This window comes from Heterodontus francisci, chromosome 16 (assembly GCF_036365525.1).
Source record: "Heterodontus francisci isolate sHetFra1 chromosome 16, sHetFra1.hap1, whole genome shotgun sequence".
Classification (NCBI taxonomy): Eukaryota; Metazoa; Chordata; class Chondrichthyes; order Heterodontiformes; family Heterodontidae; genus Heterodontus; species Heterodontus francisci.
In genome coordinates this window covers 63,888,695-63,909,033 of record NC_090386.1, presented here as the reverse complement: position 1 = coordinate 63,909,033, position 20,339 = coordinate 63,888,695, and the positions used below count along the sequence as shown (strand labels likewise).

General features: G+C 40.7%; 1 protein-coding gene across 3 annotated transcripts in view; it reads left to right on the top strand.

The window, feature by feature from the left end:
• Positions 1-20,339, top strand: part of LOC137378147 (collagen alpha-1(XIV) chain-like) — a 194,997-nt gene that overhangs the window by 67,406 nt on the left and 107,252 nt on the right. For all 3 annotated transcript variants that reach the window (XM_068048274.1, XM_068048272.1, XM_068048273.1), the window contains exons 13-18: positions 4,809-4,954; positions 7,552-7,681; positions 9,888-10,027; positions 11,808-11,937; positions 12,046-12,185; positions 17,876-18,008. In XM_068048274.1, coding sequence (XP_067904375.1) covers positions 4,809-4,954; positions 7,552-7,681; positions 9,888-10,027; positions 11,808-11,937; positions 12,046-12,185; positions 17,876-18,008 — 819 coding nt within the window. The remainder of the gene's footprint in view (positions 1-4,808; positions 4,955-7,551; positions 7,682-9,887; positions 10,028-11,807; positions 11,938-12,045; positions 12,186-17,875; positions 18,009-20,339) is intronic.

Genomic DNA, 20,339 nt, shown 5'->3' with positions numbered 1-20,339 from the left:
TATTATGAGATACTATTTAGATTGTAAGATGCTGTTCTGATGGGTGCTACCTTGCATTGTCATTAACCATTAATGTGAGAAGGACCTTTAAGAGACTAGCAGAGACCCGCAAAATATTTGCAGTCAAATTAGTATCTTTATTGCAACAGTACTTCTTTCAAGTCAGGATTTCTAGTTATTCTTTCATCAAAGACTTTAACAGAATCAAAACTTCTCACTCTAAAAAAAGCTACATAAAGCTATGTGTAAAAACAGGCCTGGGAATATAAACACAAATTTTGTCAAGAGTCTGGCTTTGTCCATGGTTTATATTCATAGAATATGAAAGTCTAATTGGAAACTGTTTTCTCCTGAGTTGAAAAGACAGGTTTACATCTGATGGGCTCAATATTATTCGATGAATAAACATAATATTCCCTTGAAATCTGCCTGTTATCATTTCAGCATCTCTCATCAAAGAAAACAGCTTCCGAACTAATAATAAAAGCAAAATACTGCGGATGCTGGAAATCTGAAACAAAAACAAGAAATGCTGGATTCACTCAGCAGGTCTGGCAGCATCTGTGGAAAGAGAAGCAGAGTTAACGTTTCGGGTCAGTGACCGTTCCGAAGAAGGGTCACTGACCCGAAACGTTAACTCTGCTTCTCTTTCCACAGATGCTGCCAGACCTGCTGAGTGAATCCAGCATTTCTTGTTTTTGTTTCCGAACTAATAATCTTGTTCCATGTCAAAGTCCTTTTTTAAGATTCAAGTTTTGTAGCAACATTATAACTGCGCCTTCATTGAGTCTAAGTTTGTGCAGTGGCATGGCTCTGCAGAGTAAAGACTGTTATCATCTTCTTCATCTGTAGAATTAACACTGAGGTGTTCTTTCAATTCATCTGATTGCTTTTCTGAAACATTTTCAATCAAATCTAGTGAATCTTCATTTTTAGCACAAGGAGTAGTTTTCGAATAATAAGTTGTATTAAATAATTATCCCCACCATTTTGCTACTCTTAACCAAATCCATCATCTCATCTACCCCTCCCAAGCCACCCGTCCCATGCCATTCCCTCCCTCCCATGCCATTCCATCCTTCCCATGCCATTTCCATCCCTTCTATTCCATCCCACCCACCATCTCCATTCCTCCGCATCAATCCCCATTTTATCCATCACGGAAACACCTCTTCAGTCAGGGTAACTTTGTTGTTGGGCTCCCCTTACCTTTCACTGTTTTTGTTCTCCACCAACCCCACCCCCTGCAGCTGCCGCCACCAACCGTTGGCAACCACATGTACGTCATGTGCTCCAGTCATCTGCACACCCCACATGCCTCCATGCATGCCAGGCACCACCCATCAAATAAATCTACCAACAGATAAACCCCTTAATCTGACTAATCAAAACAGTATGGACAGTCAAAAATTGAGTATTATTATAGATTAAATGAAAGCAAATATCCTTCATGTGGTCTCCATATCCCTGAGCCTTATTAATTTGAATGCACCTTTCATATTTTCTTCAATAAGAGTCCTCGTTCTGAAAGTACCCCTGTTATTTTTCTGTTTAACTCAAGGCTATCTGGTCATAGAGTCATAGAGTTATACAGCACAGAAACAGGCCCTTCAGCCCATCGTGTCTGTGCCGGCCATCAAGCACCTAACTATTCTAATCCCATTTTCCAGCACTTGGCCTGTAGTCTTGTATGCTATGGCGTTTCAACTGCTCATCTAAATACTTCTTAAATGTTGTGAGGGTTCCTGCCTCTACCACCTCTTCAGGCAGTGCATTCCAGATTCCAACCACCCTCTGGGTGAAAAAACTTTTCCTCAAATCCCCTCTAAGCCTCCTGCCCCTTACCTTAAATCTATGCCCCCTGGTTATTGACCCCGCCGCTAAGGGAAAAAGTTTTGTCCTTTCTAACCTATCAATGCCCTTCATAATTTTGTATACCTCAGTTATGTTCCCCCCTCAGTCTTCTCTGCTCTAAGGGAAACAACCCTAGCCTTTTCAGTCTCTCTTCATAGCTGAGATGCTTCAGCCCAGGCAACATCCTGGTGAATCTCCTTTTCAATACAGGCTTGCTCTTTCTCATAAGGCATACAGTTGCCCGGAAACCAGCAACTTTTATCCTCTAAACCAGACACTTAGATATATGTAGATTTTTAAAAATCTTAGTTTACCTCTGCACATATACATGGTACTGGTTGTATTTCAGAGAATGCATTGGCATTCTTGAGCTTTTCTCCTTATCTCTCTGAAATTACTTTGAAAGACTGCAGAAGTAGTTTTGTGAATGCCAATGTGGATTAATTTTTCCCCAAAAATATGCCTTATTCATAAAAGTACATTACATAACAGTTCACATTTGGCATTACATAAAGTGAATTAAAATGTGCACTTTTCCCTTACATCCTTTTAGGTCATTCACCCCTGCACTGAGATCCATCACCCTCATGCAAAATACAAAACACTGATGATGCTTGTGGTCTAATCTGCATACCTTCCTGGCTCCATACTTATGGATTGAACTTCTCACAACAATTACTGATCTCCTCTGCTGTTTCCCAGCACCATCCTTCACACTTGCCACTGAAATGCCTTGTTGCTGTAATATGTCATAGCCATTTTTTTCCAAAAATATACTTTATTCATAAAAAAATACATTGCAAAATAGTTCTAAGTTGACATTTCAGAAAGTGCAAAAGAAATCAGTTTTTTTCAATATGGAACGTGAGTTGCCTCACAACCCTTCCATTCCATTTTACATGCAATGTACAATTGCATTACACAGCAAAACCATATTTTGGTGCATACAGCCCAAGGGGTTTTACACAGGTTCCAGCCCCACAGTTCACTATGACAGGAAGACCTTACACAGCAGCCTATATCATAGTTATTACTCAGTTCCCTGTTTACCAGACATCATATTGGCCATAGCTTCATATCTTTTCTGGTGAAGTGCTAATTGCAACTCCACATTTAGCTTTCGTCCCGATGAGTCTGTGTGCAGCACCTCTTGCCATGTACTGTTTTAACCTTCTCAAGGTGGTCACAAATGTCTGTTAACTGCAGTCCTTTAAGTTTCTTAACATGGCCATTTGCCCCTCAAATTTTGTGATTTGTATCTCAAGTGTTCCAATACATTTGCATTTTGGCATTCTCATGAATCCTGCAATATGATGGAATGTCATCGATATCACAGTGAATGTTACTACAAGAGATGGCATGCCATTCTTTAGGTCATGTTAATAATTGAACTAGACTACGCTTGGTGGCACTGTACAGAACTTAATTTCCATGCTAAAATTTAACTCTTCCATCCAAATCCTATCATAACAGTTTAGAAGTAGTTAAAACAACTGAATATTATAGAGTCGTCTATAGGGGTGAAAATGTTTGGTAGTGGCAATATAAAAATGGCGGCCCGCATGCATGGGCTTTACTCTGCGGAGCCACTGCGATATTGAACGCAGCGGCTCATTTACATGGCCGGGGTGGAGACTGTGCCCCCCCCACCCCCACCATGATGTGGAGGGGGCGGGCGTTGCATCCCCAGCAATAGCGTCAGGCGCCAACACCATTTTTCAAGGGCTTCCAGCCCTCCATTACAATTTACATTTTTAAAGAAAAAAGACTTTGAAAAATCAAATAAAGTTATCCCGACCCTCTCCCACCCTCTCCCAATAACCATAAGATTCATTACTTTACCTCTCCCCCAACAAAATTTAACTTGTGCTCCCAACCTTCCCCCCTGAAAGTTCAAAAACTTTAACCTTTACCCTTTCCCACCACCCCCTAGACCAATCAGATACATTTGACCCCGCTCCCCCCAACCATGCACTGGAATACTTACCTACTCCCCCCTCCCCACCAGTGTCCTGTATCGGATCTCCGGATGGAGATCCGACGGCACGGGAGTGCCGGCCACTGGCATGAATATTGCACCGGGACTGACGGCGGGAGGGGTAAGTAACTAATTCAGTACTTTTAATACATTAACATATTTAAATTTCGACCCTGCCATAGAGCGGCGGGAGGTGGCCGTCACAAGGCCTTGCTGCCACCGGCAATATGGGGCTGGACCTTCCTGGCATCAAGGCCCGTGGCAGGCCTCTCCCAGAGGCATTTTTCAGCACCCCCCCCCCCCTCCTGCCATGACTCCCGACGTCGCCTTATAGTCACAATTCCTTTGACACAAAAACAGACCACTTGTTCCACCTGAACTCTCTGTGCGCGTAACTGTGATGCATTCTTTTCTATCCTACCAAGAAGATCTTAGCTCACTCACCCTACTTTCAACTGCCAATCAGCTAGCAGCCCCCTTCCACCAAGATCTTAATTGATTGGATGCCATTTGTGGTGAATCTCAATATAAGTATGTCAAACCTTTGCACCGCTGTCCAGTATCTTTAACTCTCCTTATAACAATTAGGAGCACATTACTGTAAATTAAAAGTAACTAAATGGCTTTTAAGGACGAATCTTCTGGCAAACAGAAATTAATACAAATTTCTGTTTGTTTATTTCAAAACTTTTATTTAATGGATTTCTCTTTAGGTATGATTTACTCTTTAAGAAAGAGAAGCCTGGAAATTACTGCTGCCAAGATTTATGGGCAAACACAACAGTTTGATCTGGCTATTGTTTGCCAATGTTTTATCAGAGGCGTATTTAAAATAAGTGGATTAACTCACACAATAAATAGCTGATAAAAGAATATATAAATGTATGAAATATTCACTGTAGACATCAGCAACAGTCATTTCCAGTTTATAAAGATAATCTAGCTGATTTTAATTTTGAAAAACCTTCATTTTTAGCATCTTTCCCATCACTGAATAATCTTACAATCTATGATGTCACACACAACAGTATGAGAATCAAATGGGAACCTCAAGAAGGAGCGACTCAGTATATGATCCTGTATGAGCAAGTTTCCAGTGATGGAGCAGATGAAGGAAAAGAGGTAATTTCTGTTACAGCAACAGCATTTCCATGTTCTGCTTTTATACTATTAGGTCGTATTTCATATTTTTCTTTAAAAAGAGTTTTTATTAGATCAGGTCACTTTCTAATGAAAATGTTCATTAAAATGGGGATTTGATCTAACAGTGGCAATTGATATAAGACTGCAGTAACTCACAGACTAGCAGGATACACATTTAAACTGGAGATTTCCTGCAGGGTGGATTCTTGAGCTCAGCTTGCTTGTTGCAGAGTGAGGTTGATCCATTCCATTGAGGTAGATGGCAGAATCCAAAGCCAAGTCAACCTATGCTGTTTTTACTCACCTCATTGTTGATGGTTCGAAGCTTGTCTGTCCCTTCAAATGTAGCACTGGATAGGCAGGATAGAGGTCCCCCTACATTGCTCCAACCTAAACAACAACAATAACTTCCATTTATATAGTGCCTTTAATATAGAAAAATGCCTGAAGGCACTTCACTGAAGCAATAAGGGCAATCCCAGTTAGTCTGATTTTGGTGATATTGGCTGAAGGAGTACTGTTTGGCAGATGATAAAGAGAACTTTGTCTTCTTCTCTGAGTAATCATTCATCAGTGCCACATTGGTGTGTCATAGTAACATAGGAAGGAACATGGAAAGATAGGAACAGGATTAGTCCATTCAGCCCCTTAAGCTTGTTCTGCTGTTCAGTTAGATCATGGCTGATCTGTACTTCCACTCCATTTACCTGTGCATGCTCCATATCCCTTATCTAAAAATAAACTATCAACCTCAGTCTCAAAAAATTCGCCGAGGGGGAGTTTCAGATTTTTGGTACCCTTTATGTGAAAAAGTGCTTCCTGATTTCAATCCTAAATGGCCAAGCACTAATTTTAAGATTATGTCCCTTTGTCCTGGATTCCTTCACCAGAAGAAATAGTTTCTCTCTCTATCTACCCTATTGAATCCGTTGATTAGACCAGCCAGCAACCTTTTAAACTCAGGAATACAAACTAAGTTTATGCAACCAGTTCTCATAATTTAACCCTTTAAGCTCATAATATATATGTGATGAAACTACACTATATCCAGTCAAAGACCAATATATCCTTCCTATGGTTAAGCATCCACAACTGAATGTAATACTCCAGCTGGGGTCCGAACAACTAAATGATCACTTTCTCACTTTGTATTCCAGCCACCTTGAAATATAGGGGTTGGAAGACAGAAGGAGATTTGTACCTGTGGACTTGATTTTAGTGATTTGTATACATAGGCAGCTAAATCTCTATGTTTCTCCATATATCACCATAAAGAAAATATTCCAATTCATATTTCTTGAATCTGAAGTGGATGACCTCACACTTCTCCACATTTAACTGCACCTGTGGTAGTTTTGAACACTCAACTCACTTTGTCTGTCTATATCCCTTTGTAACGTTATGTTCCCATCTACACATGCCTCCTAACTTAATATTATCTGCAAACTCGGATATGCAACTCTCCTATTCCTTCATCCATATCTTTATTATATATTCCAGTGCCAATTCTGGGCACCACACTTTAGGAAGGATATGAAGGCATTAGAGAGGGTGCAGAAAGGATTTATGAGAATGGTTCCAGGGATGTGGGACTTCAGTTACGTGGACAGATTGGAGAAGCTGGGGCTGTTCTCCTTAGAGAAGAGAAGGTTGAGAGGAGATTTGATAGGGGTGTTCAAAATCATAAGGGGTCTGGACAGAGTAGATAGGGAGAAACTGTTTGAATGGCAGAACAGGCTCGACAGGCCAAATGGCCTACTCCTGCTCCTATTTCCTATGATCCTATAAACTGGTCCCATTGGTGTCACGGTTGAGAACAGGGGGACATCAATTTAAGGTGAATGGCAAAAGAGCCAAACGCGAAATGAAGAAAAGTGTTTCCACGCAGCGTGAGGTTAGGATCTGGAATGCACTGCCTGGCAGTGTGGTGGAGGCAGAGTCAATCGTGGATTTCAAAAAGGAATTGGATAATAATCTGAAGAGAAAAAGATTGCAGGACTACTGGGAAAGGGCAGGAGAGTGAGACAAGCTGAGTTTCTCTTGCAGAGAGCTGGAATGAACAGATGGGCCAAATGGCCTCCTTCTGTACTGTAACCATTCTATGATTCTATATAGGAAAATGTTGAGGCCACAGTACAGATTTTGGGGAACACAAGTTGTCACATCCTGCCAATTGGAGAATGTTTCCTTTATCCTTTCTGTCTCCTACCTCCTAATCAATTAGCAGTCCATATCACAAGGTTACATGCTGTTGTCAGCCTATATGTTTGATTCCTGCCGAAAGCTTGAAGTCACAACCTTTGTGTGCTATGTTGGAATAATCTGTTTGTGGAAACTCATAGCAACAGAGTTTGAAAAGCCATGGGCTGTAATAAGGGCTCATATATTTATGGACTACCTTCATCTTTAAGTTGACTGTAGCTCCTGAAGCATGACAGAAATTTTATCAAGACTTTTCAAAGTTTAAAATAATAATTTGCCAGAGACTATGAAAGAAAGATAGTCTACTCTTTAATGGTAAGTAATTGTTACTGTTGCTTACAAAATATTTAACTAGATCATTCTTGTAATAACAGGTGAGAGTTGATGCTCAGTACACAGATATTGAAATAGAAGCTCTCTCTCCAAGTGCGGAGTATGTTGTGACGGCTTATGCATTATACGGAGAGGAAACAAGTGAACCAGTAACTGCACAGCAAGCAACATGTGAGTCTAATCAAGCCTGTGTCTCTGTACAATTTTATAGATTTTGTAATCGATTTGCATCATTTGGCATAACTTTCTACATCTCCTATGGCATGTTACTATATTTTCTCCTATTTCTTGATGTCTCCCTGAATCACTTCCTGATTGAAAGGGTGGATAGATGACCTCTTCTAAGTGTTCTGACAGTTCCAGTCCAAGAAAATGACATCAGGAGAAGTGAAATAGTAGCATAGTTTTGGTCACCTTTAATTGCCCCTACCCTCAGTCTGGGAAATTTGCCTCCAGTCAATATCTCTCACAGATCATTTGGTTGAATTGGGGCCTCACCATGTGGAGACTCTGTTGTTCACATTTATAGTGCGACAGGTCAGTGCACAAATGCTTTGCTGAATGCTTAAATGATAAGGCTTAGGCCAGTCATAACAGGCTATTTTTGGCACCAATTTTTTTTTTATATAGCCCAGTTTTTCAAATATACACTTGCAATTATCTCTTTATGGTAGGTTATGGTTTGGATTATTTACAATTAGCTTCCTCTGCAGTACTTCCCTTTCATGTTGAAGAGAGCTTACATCATAATTTCATCAGTATTGCAGTTTGTGAAGCCTGACCTTTGCTTCATTTAGTTTTCCCTCCTTTGTTTTTATTTTGCCTTCATTCCTTCGAGTGCCAGGACCCTTCTCAGTTATCCCAGAATCTGCCCCAGTGTTCCCATTAGGCCCTATTCGCAGTGTTTCTAGAAATGTAGGACCCCCTCCCAGCACTGCCAGACCCAGGGCTTGCTCTCCAGTGCATCCAGATTTCAGGGCTCAGGGCTCTCTTCATTGCTGACAAGTGAGCATCGTTGATATTCCTTCTCGGCATAACACACCTATTATAAAACATCCAACTTATCATGAACAATGTCATGGGAGTCCTATTAGTCATTACATGGTGTAACACTGCTGTCATTCTAACCATTATAAGCAATGTAATGGATGATTTACTAGTATTTATTCTGTCAGCATACTCGTCAGATCTGTTAATAAATGGTGATGGTGCCAGGGCAAATTTAAAATATTTCAAGAAGCGGTGAGAGTGCAGATCTTCTTTTGAATTTGTGTTACCATGCATTGATGAAAAATTGTTGACATTGTTTTCCTGACATATATGCCGGGTGAAACAACTTGTCGGAGGCACAAACTTGGTAAATAATCTCCAAGGCCTCAACCTCATAGCACTCTTTGACCTGTGACTGGAATTTTTTCTACATCCTGTGGGCAGCCATGGGTCCACTGTAACTTTTTCCTTCTAATAAATATAATGCATGGAGGAATTTCTGACTGCCAACATATTTTATAATATACCAATACAATGTTTGTATTATATCAAGCAGCAACTTTTATCTATCAAATCACAATCACCCTATTGAGTACATCAGTAGAAGTACACAAGAGCCACACAGACATGGAAATAAGAGAGGAAAGAAACAGGGCAGATGAGATTTATAGAAAACATGAAAGAAGAACAGTGAAAAAAAGCGTTGAACAGAATAATACAGACAGCGGAATGAGAAAAGTGTGAGGGAGCTAGATGGAAACGGGGAGGGTGATGGAGCGGGACATGGGCAGGGAATGAGCAACACAAGGAATGAGGGAATGAATAAAGAGCAGAGATGCAATTACAGGATACAAATATATAATTATTTTTCACCTTTACACAATGCCATGAGGAATCTATTATATTGTACATTGCATGTTATATGACATAACAGTAATTACTACTTGCATTTATATAGTACTTTTAACGTAGAAAAATATCCCAAGGTGGCTTACAGAGGCAAAAGGAAAATGGATACTGAGTCAGAGAAGGAGAGATTAGGAGGGGTGATCAAAAGCTTGGTCAAAGAAGCGAATTTTAAAGAGCATCTTAAAGGAGAAGAGAGGCGAAGGGGATTAGGGATGGAATTCTGGAGAGTGTGACCTAGTCAGCTGAAAGCGCAGTGGGGTGAAGGGAGGGAGGATGCATACAAAACCAGATTAAGAGGAGTAGAGAGCACCAAAGGTCAGTTCCTGTGCACCAGCTACAAGCCAAGTGTAAAACTGTCTGGACTCATAAAATCTGTAAAGGAACACCCATTTCAGGGTAGCTGGTCTTTGGAGTGCTCAATTAGAACATGCCTATTATATTTAGTTGGTTTTTGAATTGCTATGTTATTTATTTATAGTATCACTGCAACCCCCAGAAAGTTTACATCTCACTGACCTCCGTCACAGTAGCGTTAAAGTAAACTGGGAGACAGCTTCAAGGAAGGTGAAAGGTTATCGTATCATGTATGTGACGGCCAATGGGAATGATCCCAAACAGGTAAAATTCAAGTTGGGCTGCTCACACATATGTTGCTTGTGCTGGTGACTGTACAAATGTCAAATAACTAGAACTCACTAACTGAGACCAAAGTTACATATTAACCACATAAGTAAAGAATATATTGAATACTATATCTCTGATCAGATACTAGAGGGAATTTTAATTCTTGAGTGGGAAGCAATGGGAGGCCCAGCCAATATTAACAGCTGGGCCTCATTTACCTTCTGCTGGTCATCTGCTGTTCAAAATGGGAGTAAAGAGACAACTGGCTGGCAGCAGGTGAAGATCGTGTAGCCTTTGGGTCACATACCGGCACACAGGTAAGACATGGTGGTGATGGGCAGGAGGGCAACAGGGCAGGGAGGTGGTGGGTTTGTGGTTTGACAAGGTCTCATTGGTGGAAAAGAGGGAACAGAGGCCCAGACGTATGTTAATAAGCTGTCATTTTAGTCAATTGGGCATCTCAGGGTGCCAGCAAAAGCACCAAGGTTAAACTTGCTGCAATGTGGGAATGGAGCGGCGATTGCAGTCACTTAATTTTAACTCCTATGTTTGCCCAGTTTCTGCCAAGAATTTAAGTTCCTCTATCTGTATATTCTATAGGTATGTATTGCTTTAGGGAGCCCCAATTACTTCTGAAATATTGCCAATTATTTAGGTTTAATTTTACATAAGTTTGTTACAGGGGCATTTTCTGAATTTATATTGTGTCACAATTTAGACATTTGAAATTTTGGGCCAATTCTCATGATTCAGTTGAAATGCACTTTCCACTTGAGGATATTTTGCACTTTGTGTTTTTCAGTATTTGAACATCTGTGCAACCTGTGTGTTTGATAGCACTACATTGTACATCATAACTTTAAGGAGTTAACTTTCCAACCAACATGACCATAAAGAAAAATGACTAATCCAAGTTGGATCATGCACTTTTGTTCAGTTTGTAAAAAGTCTTGTATTAAACAATCTGTCTGCTGCTTCCTCTAGGTTACTCCAATTCTCTGTGACAATCATTCTTTCTTGTAGGGTCCTTGGCGATCTTGTGACGACATACATACAAATGTCACCAAATGAGTGATTGGTTGACTAGTGGTACTTCAACTTGGCACTAATACTTTTTAAACATTCTGCAAACGTTGGGAACGTTCAGTCTGATGATGAAGCCCATGTTTGTCTGATTGATCTTTGCTACCAAACGATTGTTTTCTGGATCTGCACAAATATGCAATATTGATTTGGTTTTGGATAATGGTGTCAGCAGTTGCATTTATACAGCAGAATAAAAATAGAAGAAATTGGTCATGATTGTAGAATTTTTCAGGACACTCTTTTTCCAGCCAATGTTCTCTGTTCTCCCTCCGGCTCCATCCCACCCCGCCTATTGGTGTTAATGCCGTATTGGGGATTGGATCCATAGACATTGGGTGGACTCCTTTACCTAGTCCAAACCCCCATCTTTCATGCATGAACCCTGACAGTAAATGTTACCAGGCTTTTTCACTGTAAAGAAAACCTGATTCTGTCTACACCTGATGTCCCCGTGTACATATTCCTATCGAGGGTTGCTGCAATCAGGAGCAGGAACTCTGGTAGAATGATTCTTCTTCTCCCCTTCGTAACCTGTCAAGCTGAGATCAGCTGATTGAGTGCTGATGAGGGATTGGAGCTGGAACCTTCCTGGTCCATTTGACTCAGCCACTCACTGGACAAACTCAGTGAGATTTGTATTGGAAATATTTACAGTTAGGTATTCACCTTTGGTTGTTTTTAACTCCAGGTTGAAGTTGCCGGGAACATTTCAGATGTACTGTTGAAAAACCTGACCTCACTGACAAAGTATGTGATTACTGTACTTTCTATTTATGAAACTGGAACCTCCGTGCCTGTTACCATCACTGCTGAAACATGTATGTATTTTCATAACTAGCATTCATAGCTTATAATCTCTTAGATTGATTTAACAAAGAGCAGTTGCATTTGAATAAAGATAATGTTCTGAATGTTTTTATTCTTAGTTAAGGTTCCACCTCCAACAGATCTGAAAGTTATTGAATTTTCAGGCACCAATTTAACGATTACATGGAAACATGCAGCCAGAGATGTCCTTCTGTATAAAATAAAATGGATTCCACTTAGTGGAGGAAAGTTAAAAGAGGTCTGTGCAATACATTTAGTCATTTAATTTATCTGACTGTCATTATATATGAAGTCAATAATATATGAAGGGTTATGTATGCTAAAACAGTATGGCTTTGAATGTATTTAAATGATATTCTATTTGCAAACAATGTAGGTTATGTTCCTTTTTTGCCTCATTCCCATTGGTCATTGCATTGAGCAGCAGTGGCAGAGATGCAAGAGGTTGACTCAAAGGGTTAAGCTGACAGCTGACATTTCTAGCATTGGATGCATTGAGTGGCAGCTGAGTTCCTTTTTAATTCAAGGAAGAATCTGAATAAAATGAAGACAATTGGGATATCTTGGAGCCTGTGCTGCAGAAGGGAAAAGAACTGACAAAAGATTGTGGCCTTGAAATTACTCTGTGGGATAATAAGTATGAATAGTTAACACATTTGTTTGAACTTCCTCCCAAATTGCATAGAGATGAATTCAGGTTAAACAATCATTACACTGTTTCCCCACAGGATAATTTGAGACCTTAGCCTGCAGCAGAGAAAGGCTTTTCAGTGAGAGCCAGTGGTAAAGTCTGTCAAGAGGGAAGAAAGATATTTTTCTACAGCTGGCCAGAGGACCCCAGTTCCCCAATTTTCTTTTAGAGAAAGAGGAAAAGGAGGAAAATAACTATTTTCTGTAATTTGTTCTATATTAATTTTATTGAAAACTTGAATAGATTTTGAAAGAATCGGATAGATGTAAATGGGCACAAGTACAGGATGGTCCTTTTGAAAGCCACAATTGGATCTGCCTCTACCAGTCTCTCAGGCAGTACATTCCTGATCCTAACCACTCATTGCATACGAAAGCTTTTCCCCATGTCGCCGTTGGTTCTTTTGCCAGTCACCTTAAATCTGTTTCCTCTGGTTCTTGACCCTTCTGCAAATGAAAACAGTTTCTCCCTGTCTACTCTGTCCAGACCCCTCATGATTTTGAACACTTCTATCCAAATCTTCTCTCAACTTTCTCTTCTCTAAGGAGAACAACCCCAGCTTCTCCAATCTATCCATGTAACTGAAGTCCTTCATCCATGGAACTGTTCTCGTAAATCTTTTCTGCAGCCTCTCTAAAGCCTTCACATCCTTCCTAAAGTGCAGTGAACAGAATTGAACGCAATACTCCAGTTGAAACCGAACCAGTGTTTAATAAAGGTTCATCATAACGTCCTTGCTTTTGTACTCTATTCCCCAGGATCCTGTATGCCTTTTTAACCATTTTCTCAACCTGTCCTGCCACCGATCAATGATTTGTGCACCTACACCCCCAGGTCTCCTTGTTCCTGCACCCCTTTTAGAATTATAAGTTTTATTTTATATTGCCTCTCCATGTTCCTCTTACCAAAATGTATCACTTCTTACTTTTCTGTGTTAAATTTCATCCGCATGTGTCTGCACATTCCACCAGCCTGCCTATCACCTCTTGAAGTTTATCACTCTCCTCCTCACAGTTCACAATGTTTCCAAGTTTTGTGTCATTTGCAAATTTTGAAATTGTGCCCTGTACACCCAAGTCTAACATATTAATATATATCAAGAAAAACTGTGATTCTAGTCCTGTCCCATGGGGAACCCCATTGTATACCTTCATCCTGTCTGAAAAACAACCATTCGCCACTACTCTCTGTTTCCTGTCACTAGGCCAACTTCGTCTGGCCGTCTCTTTTATTCCATGGGCTTCACCTTTGCTGGAAAACTTCTTATGTGGCATTTCATCAAATGCCTTTTGGATGTTAATGTGCACCACATCAACCACATTATCCTCATCAACCCCCTCTGTTACCTCAACAAAAAACTCAATCAAATTGTTTAAATATGATTTGCCTTTAACAAATCCTTGCTGGATTTCCTTAATTTTGCCCTGGATTATCATTTCTTAAAGCTTTCCCACCACCTGTAGTTGCTGGGCTTATCCTTTCACCCTTTTTTGAACAAGGGTGTAACATTTGCAATTCTCCAGTCCTCTGGCACCACCCCCATATCGTAGGAGAATTGGAAGATTATGGCCAGTACCTCTGCGATTTCCACCCTTACTTCCCTCAGCATCTTTGGATACACCTGATCCAGTCCTGGTGACTTATCCACTTTAAGTACAGCCTTTCTAATACCTCCTCTTTATCAATTTTAGCCCATCCTGTATCTGAACTACCTCCTCATTCACTATGACTCCAGCAGTGTCTTCTTCCTTGGTAAAGACAGATGCAAAGTATTCATTTAGCACTTCAGCCATGCCCTCTGCTTCCCTGTGTTAATCCCCTTTTACGTCCCTAATTGGCCCCACTCCTCCTTTTACCACCCTTTTACTGTTTATATGCCTATAGAAGACTTTTGGATTCCCTTTTATGTTAGCTGCCATTCTCTTATACCCCTCTCTTTGCCTCTCTTACTTCCCTTTTCACTTCACTTTGAACTTCCTATATTCAGCCTGGTTCTATTACCAACCGGACCTGTCAAGGCACCCCCTTTCTGCTTCATCTTACTCTCCATCTCTTTTGTTATCCATGGATCTCTGACTTTGTTTGCCCTACCTTTCCACCTCATGGGAATGTACCTCAATTGTATGCAAACCGTCTCGTATTTAAAGGCAGCCATTGCTCCGTTACAGTTTTGCCTGCCAATCTTTAATTCCAATTTACTAGAGACAGGTCCATTTTCAAACCACTGAAATTGGCCCTCCCCCAATGAAGTATTTTTACTCTAGATTGCTCCTTGTCCTTTTGCATAGTTAATTTAAACCTTATTTTAATATTATCATTGTTCCTAAATGTTCCCCTACTGGCACTTGATCCATTTGACCCACCTCATTCCCCAGAACCAGATCCTCATTGGATCGGAAACGTACGGTTAAGAAAATTCTCCTGAATACTCTTCTGAAACTCTTTTGCCTCTCTCCCTTTTACACTATTATTATCACAGTCGATGTTAGGAGAATTAAAGTCCCCCATTATCACTACTCTACAGTTCTTGCACATCTCTGCAATTTTCCTGCAGATTTTCTCCTCTATATTTTTTCAACTAGTTGGTGGCCTATAGAATACATCCAGTAATGTAGTGACACCTCCATTGTTTCTTAACTCTAACTGAATAGAGTTTCTTACTGTCGTGTTATCTGTCTCTCCCAATCTTTTGTGCAACTTATTTCTCCTTTCTAATGCTACATCCTGGTACCCATCACCATGCCAAAATTGTTTAAACTAGTCTGCAACCTTTTTTACCTGAAGAGCATTTTTAAAAAAATTGTTGAAAATAAAAAATATTGGGAGCCACAAGATGAAAATTTGGCATTTCTAAACCAAATACTTGGCAAATTGCCAAGAGTCTCTGGTAGAATGTATAATTTGCATATATAATAAATAAAATGCACACATTGAATTCATATATTGGAAAAAAAATTGAAATTAAAATAGACCTCTAAATTATTGTTCTTTTGGACTTTTTTATTATAATTTTGTAAGTAAAGTCATCTTTAAAACGAACTATAACTTAAGATGCACAGAATTAAGAATTTTTCTGGTTATTGATTTTTGTGATAAAAAATAGTTTCTAATAGCACATTCAGAATAATTTATCATCTCAGCTATATTAGAAACAATAATGGTCACAACTATAAAACCTGCTCCTTGAAGCATAGGCATTATCTATAAACATACCACTCGAACAGGTTTATTTAGATTGTGTGTTTCATTAAAATAATCTTTTGAAACCTTAAAGTGCAGCATAATGATTAGTTTGATATCCCCACAATAAAAACACAGCTCTTATTTTTCTTGGCTTAATTTTTTTAGGCTTTTTTCATCTTAATGCGATCCAACTGGAAAAGGTTCGGAGCTGCAAATGAGATGTTAAACAGCAGCATGTGGCTCTGGAACCGCAGGTATCAGATGCCTAATTTAAATCCTCTTCCACAGCACTAGCAAACTGCCCCGTGATGACATTGGTCCCAGCCCTGTTAAGATGCAGCCCATCCAGTCTGCTTAGGTCCCAATGTCCCAGGAATCTAAACTCTTCCCTCCTGCCCCATCTCTCCAGCCATGCATTAATCTGCTCCTCCTATTTCTATACTCACTAGCATGTGGCACTGGGAATAATCCAGAGATTACTACCTTTGAGGTCTTGCTTCTTAATCTCTTTCCTGGCTCCATATAATCTTCCTGGAGGACCTCATCCCTCTTGCTACCTATGCCATTGGTATTGATATGGACCACAACCTCTGGCTGTTCACTCCCCCCACCCACACCAGAGAATTCAGATAGATGTCCATCTGTTAGGAGTGATCATAATCTCTTTCTCTCTCTTCATCCCTCGCTCCTCTCAGTAACCATCTCCTCTCCCCTCTCTCTCTCTCCCCTCCATGTCCCCCCTCACTCCCCCCACTCTCCCCCGTGTCCCTCCCCCTTCTCTCTCTGCCCCCTCTCCCTGCACCCATCCTTCTGTCCCCTTTCCCCCTCCCTGCACCCCTCCCTCTCTCCCCTGCACACTCCCTCTCTATCTCCCCTCCCTCTCCCCTCTCTACCCCTCCCCCCTCTCTCCCCTACTCTCTCTCTTTCCCTCTTTCTCTCCCCCCTCTCTCTCTCCTCACTCAGAGTTCTGATAAAAGGTCACAGACCTGAAATGTGAACTCTGCTTCTCTCTCCACAGATTCTGCCAGACCTGCTGAGTATTTCCAGTACTTTCTGTTTTTATTACCCATTCCCTCTCTGCCTGCACACCCTTAAGCTGCAGGGTGACCACCTCTAGAAATGGTCTATCCATATGACTCTCAGCAGCATGGATGTATGGCAGTGACTCCAGCAGCTGCGCAAGCTCTGAAATCCAGAGCTTGAGCTCCTCCAGCTGATGACACTTCTCTCACATATGGTTGTCCAAGACACTAGGAATGTCCTCGAGTTCATACTTCATCTTCTTACATTAAAACAGTTTACCCAATTAATATCTTATATTCTACTGAGGTGAGGATGAAAAAGCCAAATTTCCATAAAACTGTGTGAGGCCTAACTCGAAATAACTTGTCCAAGTTTCTGCAAGAATTGCATTTACTTTCTTGGCATTCAGCTGAGTCCTTGACTGATGCTTCTGTTTGTTGGTTTAACCTTTATCAATTCTCTTTCTTACCACCTCTTCGCAAGATTTTTTTTTCAGGTTTTTCTTTCATTTTTGCAATTTCATTTGCTTTTTTATAATTTTTCTTTATTTCATCCAATCCACTGCACAAATGCCGTGAGCTGGCTGCCAGAAACCAAATGAGAAGACCCATTTAAAGGTCCTGAAAATTCAGCATTTGTAAGATTAATCAGTTAGCCAACATACACAAAGCAAAACGGATACATTTACCTAAAACATTCATCATCATCCTGTACTATTCTGAATAAATCAGTTGAATTTCTGTCATTTCTGTGTTTTGGCTTTAATCAGCATTAATTTCTATTTAGTAACTTCTACTAATCACTAATAAGAAAGAGTAACTCATTTAGATCTTTGTCTTGTCAAAAAGTGAAAAATTTCAGATGCTAGATATGTGAAGTAAAAACACAAAATATTAGAAATGTATAGCAGAACAGTCAGCATCTGAAAACAGAACTTTTGAGGAGGGACCATGCCCAAAATGTTAAGCTGTCTTTTCTTCATGTAGCTGACAAACCTGCTTTAAATATCTGTCTTGTTATTTTGCCTACAGCTCGATGTCAAAGGGAACATGGATACAGCAGTGCTACAGGGTCTAGACAAGAACATAGAATATCAAGTGTCGCTGTCTGCACTATATAATGACACAGCAAAAAGCAATGCCATTGTTCTGCGCTATAATACATGTAGGTTGTTATCTTTAAAGAGGTAGCATTCAGCACCCTAACATAGGCATGAATATTTTTGCATAGATCAAATAGACATTGCTGTCAGCACTAAATCATTACTTTTGGATCTCTTTACAGTGCAGAAGGATCTGTTGCTGGGATTTGGATCATGTTAGCTACATGCCATTAATGTATAACAACTTTTTACATAAACATTCCATTACTAATTAGCTGCACTTTTCCCGACATTATAATAGTGCAAAAGTACCTGATTGGTTTTGAAAAGCCTTTGATGGCCTGAGGTTGTGAAAGGCACTATAGAAATCAAACTTGGCACTTTGGGCAGGATTTTGTTCTGCCCTTGGAGACGGGCATGAAAGCGGGGGTGGGGGGGGGGGGCAAACAAAATGGCAGGGGTGCCATTCCTAATGTCGCCTGGGCCCCCTGCCATTTTGTCCAGGGTGGGGAAAGCTGAGGCCTTCCCACCACAGGCCAACTGAGACCCTTAAGTGGCCATTAGCCACTTAAGGGCCTCTTCCCACCTCCACTTCAATTTTATTGAAGGCTGAGAGGCCTGCTGCCACAGGGAGATGCCACCAGGTAAAGACTGGCAGCCTACTAGCAGGGCCGAGGGCTCCCTCCTTTGGGGACAATCCAGGTCCCCCAGAGGGCCCCCCCCCCCCAGCAGCAATGGCCGTCCCACCCGGAAGAGCCTCCTCCCCATCCTCAGTAACCCACTTATTGGGCATGCCTGAATGGCCCTGGAAATCTGACACCACCTACCTCTCCTGGGGTCTCCTCCATTCCTCAGTACAACAGGGCCTTCTGCACTACCGGCAGAGGCCATCGCCCCCAGTGGTGCTGCTGCTACTGCAGAGCTGCCGGCCTTCCAATTGGCTGGCAGCTCTGGAGGCGGGAGCTCATCCCTTAAAGGGATGGTGTCCCCAATGGCAGACAGTTAAATAGCTGCCCACTGTGAGATAGCAACAGCTTTCGACCGAGGGCCAAGGCAGGGTCTCCCCTCATGTTCCAGCCAGCCACCAGGACCCCTGTCACCGGAATAAAATCCAGTCCTTTGTTTCAGAAAAGAATTTTAAAATATCCTGATTGACAGGATGGTCCAAACACTGCCCTTGTTCATCAGAATTTTCAAACTGACATCCCCAAGCTTATCAGATTTCTGCCTGTCATCGGATTTCTGTATTTTTTGACTTACTAGCACATTAGGATTGATTTTAACCCCTAGTGGATTTCAAATAGGCAGTGGATGGGTAAAGTGGAAAACCTTCTCACAGGCCTGAGTTTGATAATCTCTCATGGGGAACCTTATCAATTGCCTTCTGGATGTCTATTTAGACACCTATTCATTCTTGATGAACACAAACATTAGAAAACAGTAGGAAGATGCTCCTGATTTTTAAAAAGCAGGTACCTCACCGGTGCTTTGTGCTAGTAAGCTGTGCGGGTTTAGCTGGGTTACCTCTAGGAGTGCCCCTGCATACACCTTAGGCTATTTAGATAATTAGGATTTGTGTGAGAGTGTGCAGTTCATATCAGGCAAACTGAAACTCTTCCCGTGTGAATTTCTCAGTAGCTTTGTTTTGGAGACTCTAATTAATAAACAGTAAAACTGCCTTTAATTTGATAAAAAAAATGGCAGTCTTAATTAAAGATGTTATAATGATTGCTGCTGTCAGGATTGAAAAAATTGTAGGAAAGCAGAAATGAATTTGAGATTACAGCCCAATGCTAGCTAACAGTAAAGTGACCTTTACTTTGCCTCTGGCTGTGTTAAACCTGATGTGGGTGAAAAACATGCAGAAAGTGTTCTAGTCCCAAGCACTGAGGTTCATGTCCTCCCCACCCCCTGCTCCTCCCCTGCCTAAAAATTAAAAACAGAAATTTTGTAGAAAACAGAAGGCCACTAATATTTTTGGTAATGATTTGTATTTATTTGATTTTTTATAAGGAACTTGATTTTGAGATCTCTCTTTAAAGGGGGTTTAAAATAACTCATAAAACTATGTTATGGATTTTTTCCATTACTAAATAATTTTGCTGTTTGTGCATTATTGCTTGTATGTGACAGAAAGATTACAAATGAGTAAACCATGGGATATGACCGAAATCTCATGAGAGCTGAACTGGTAACAAGTGATAAAGGTGAGCAGGAATTTTGATCAATACCTTAATTATTGGCCATATCGTACAATGCCCCATCACAAAACCTATTAATACCTTGGGCATAGGATAAAACATAAATATGAATTTTAAATAAGAACTACATGTAGTACAGATTGTTACTGTGACTTGTATTTTAGCCCACTGCCCTCAATTGGCAACAACTTA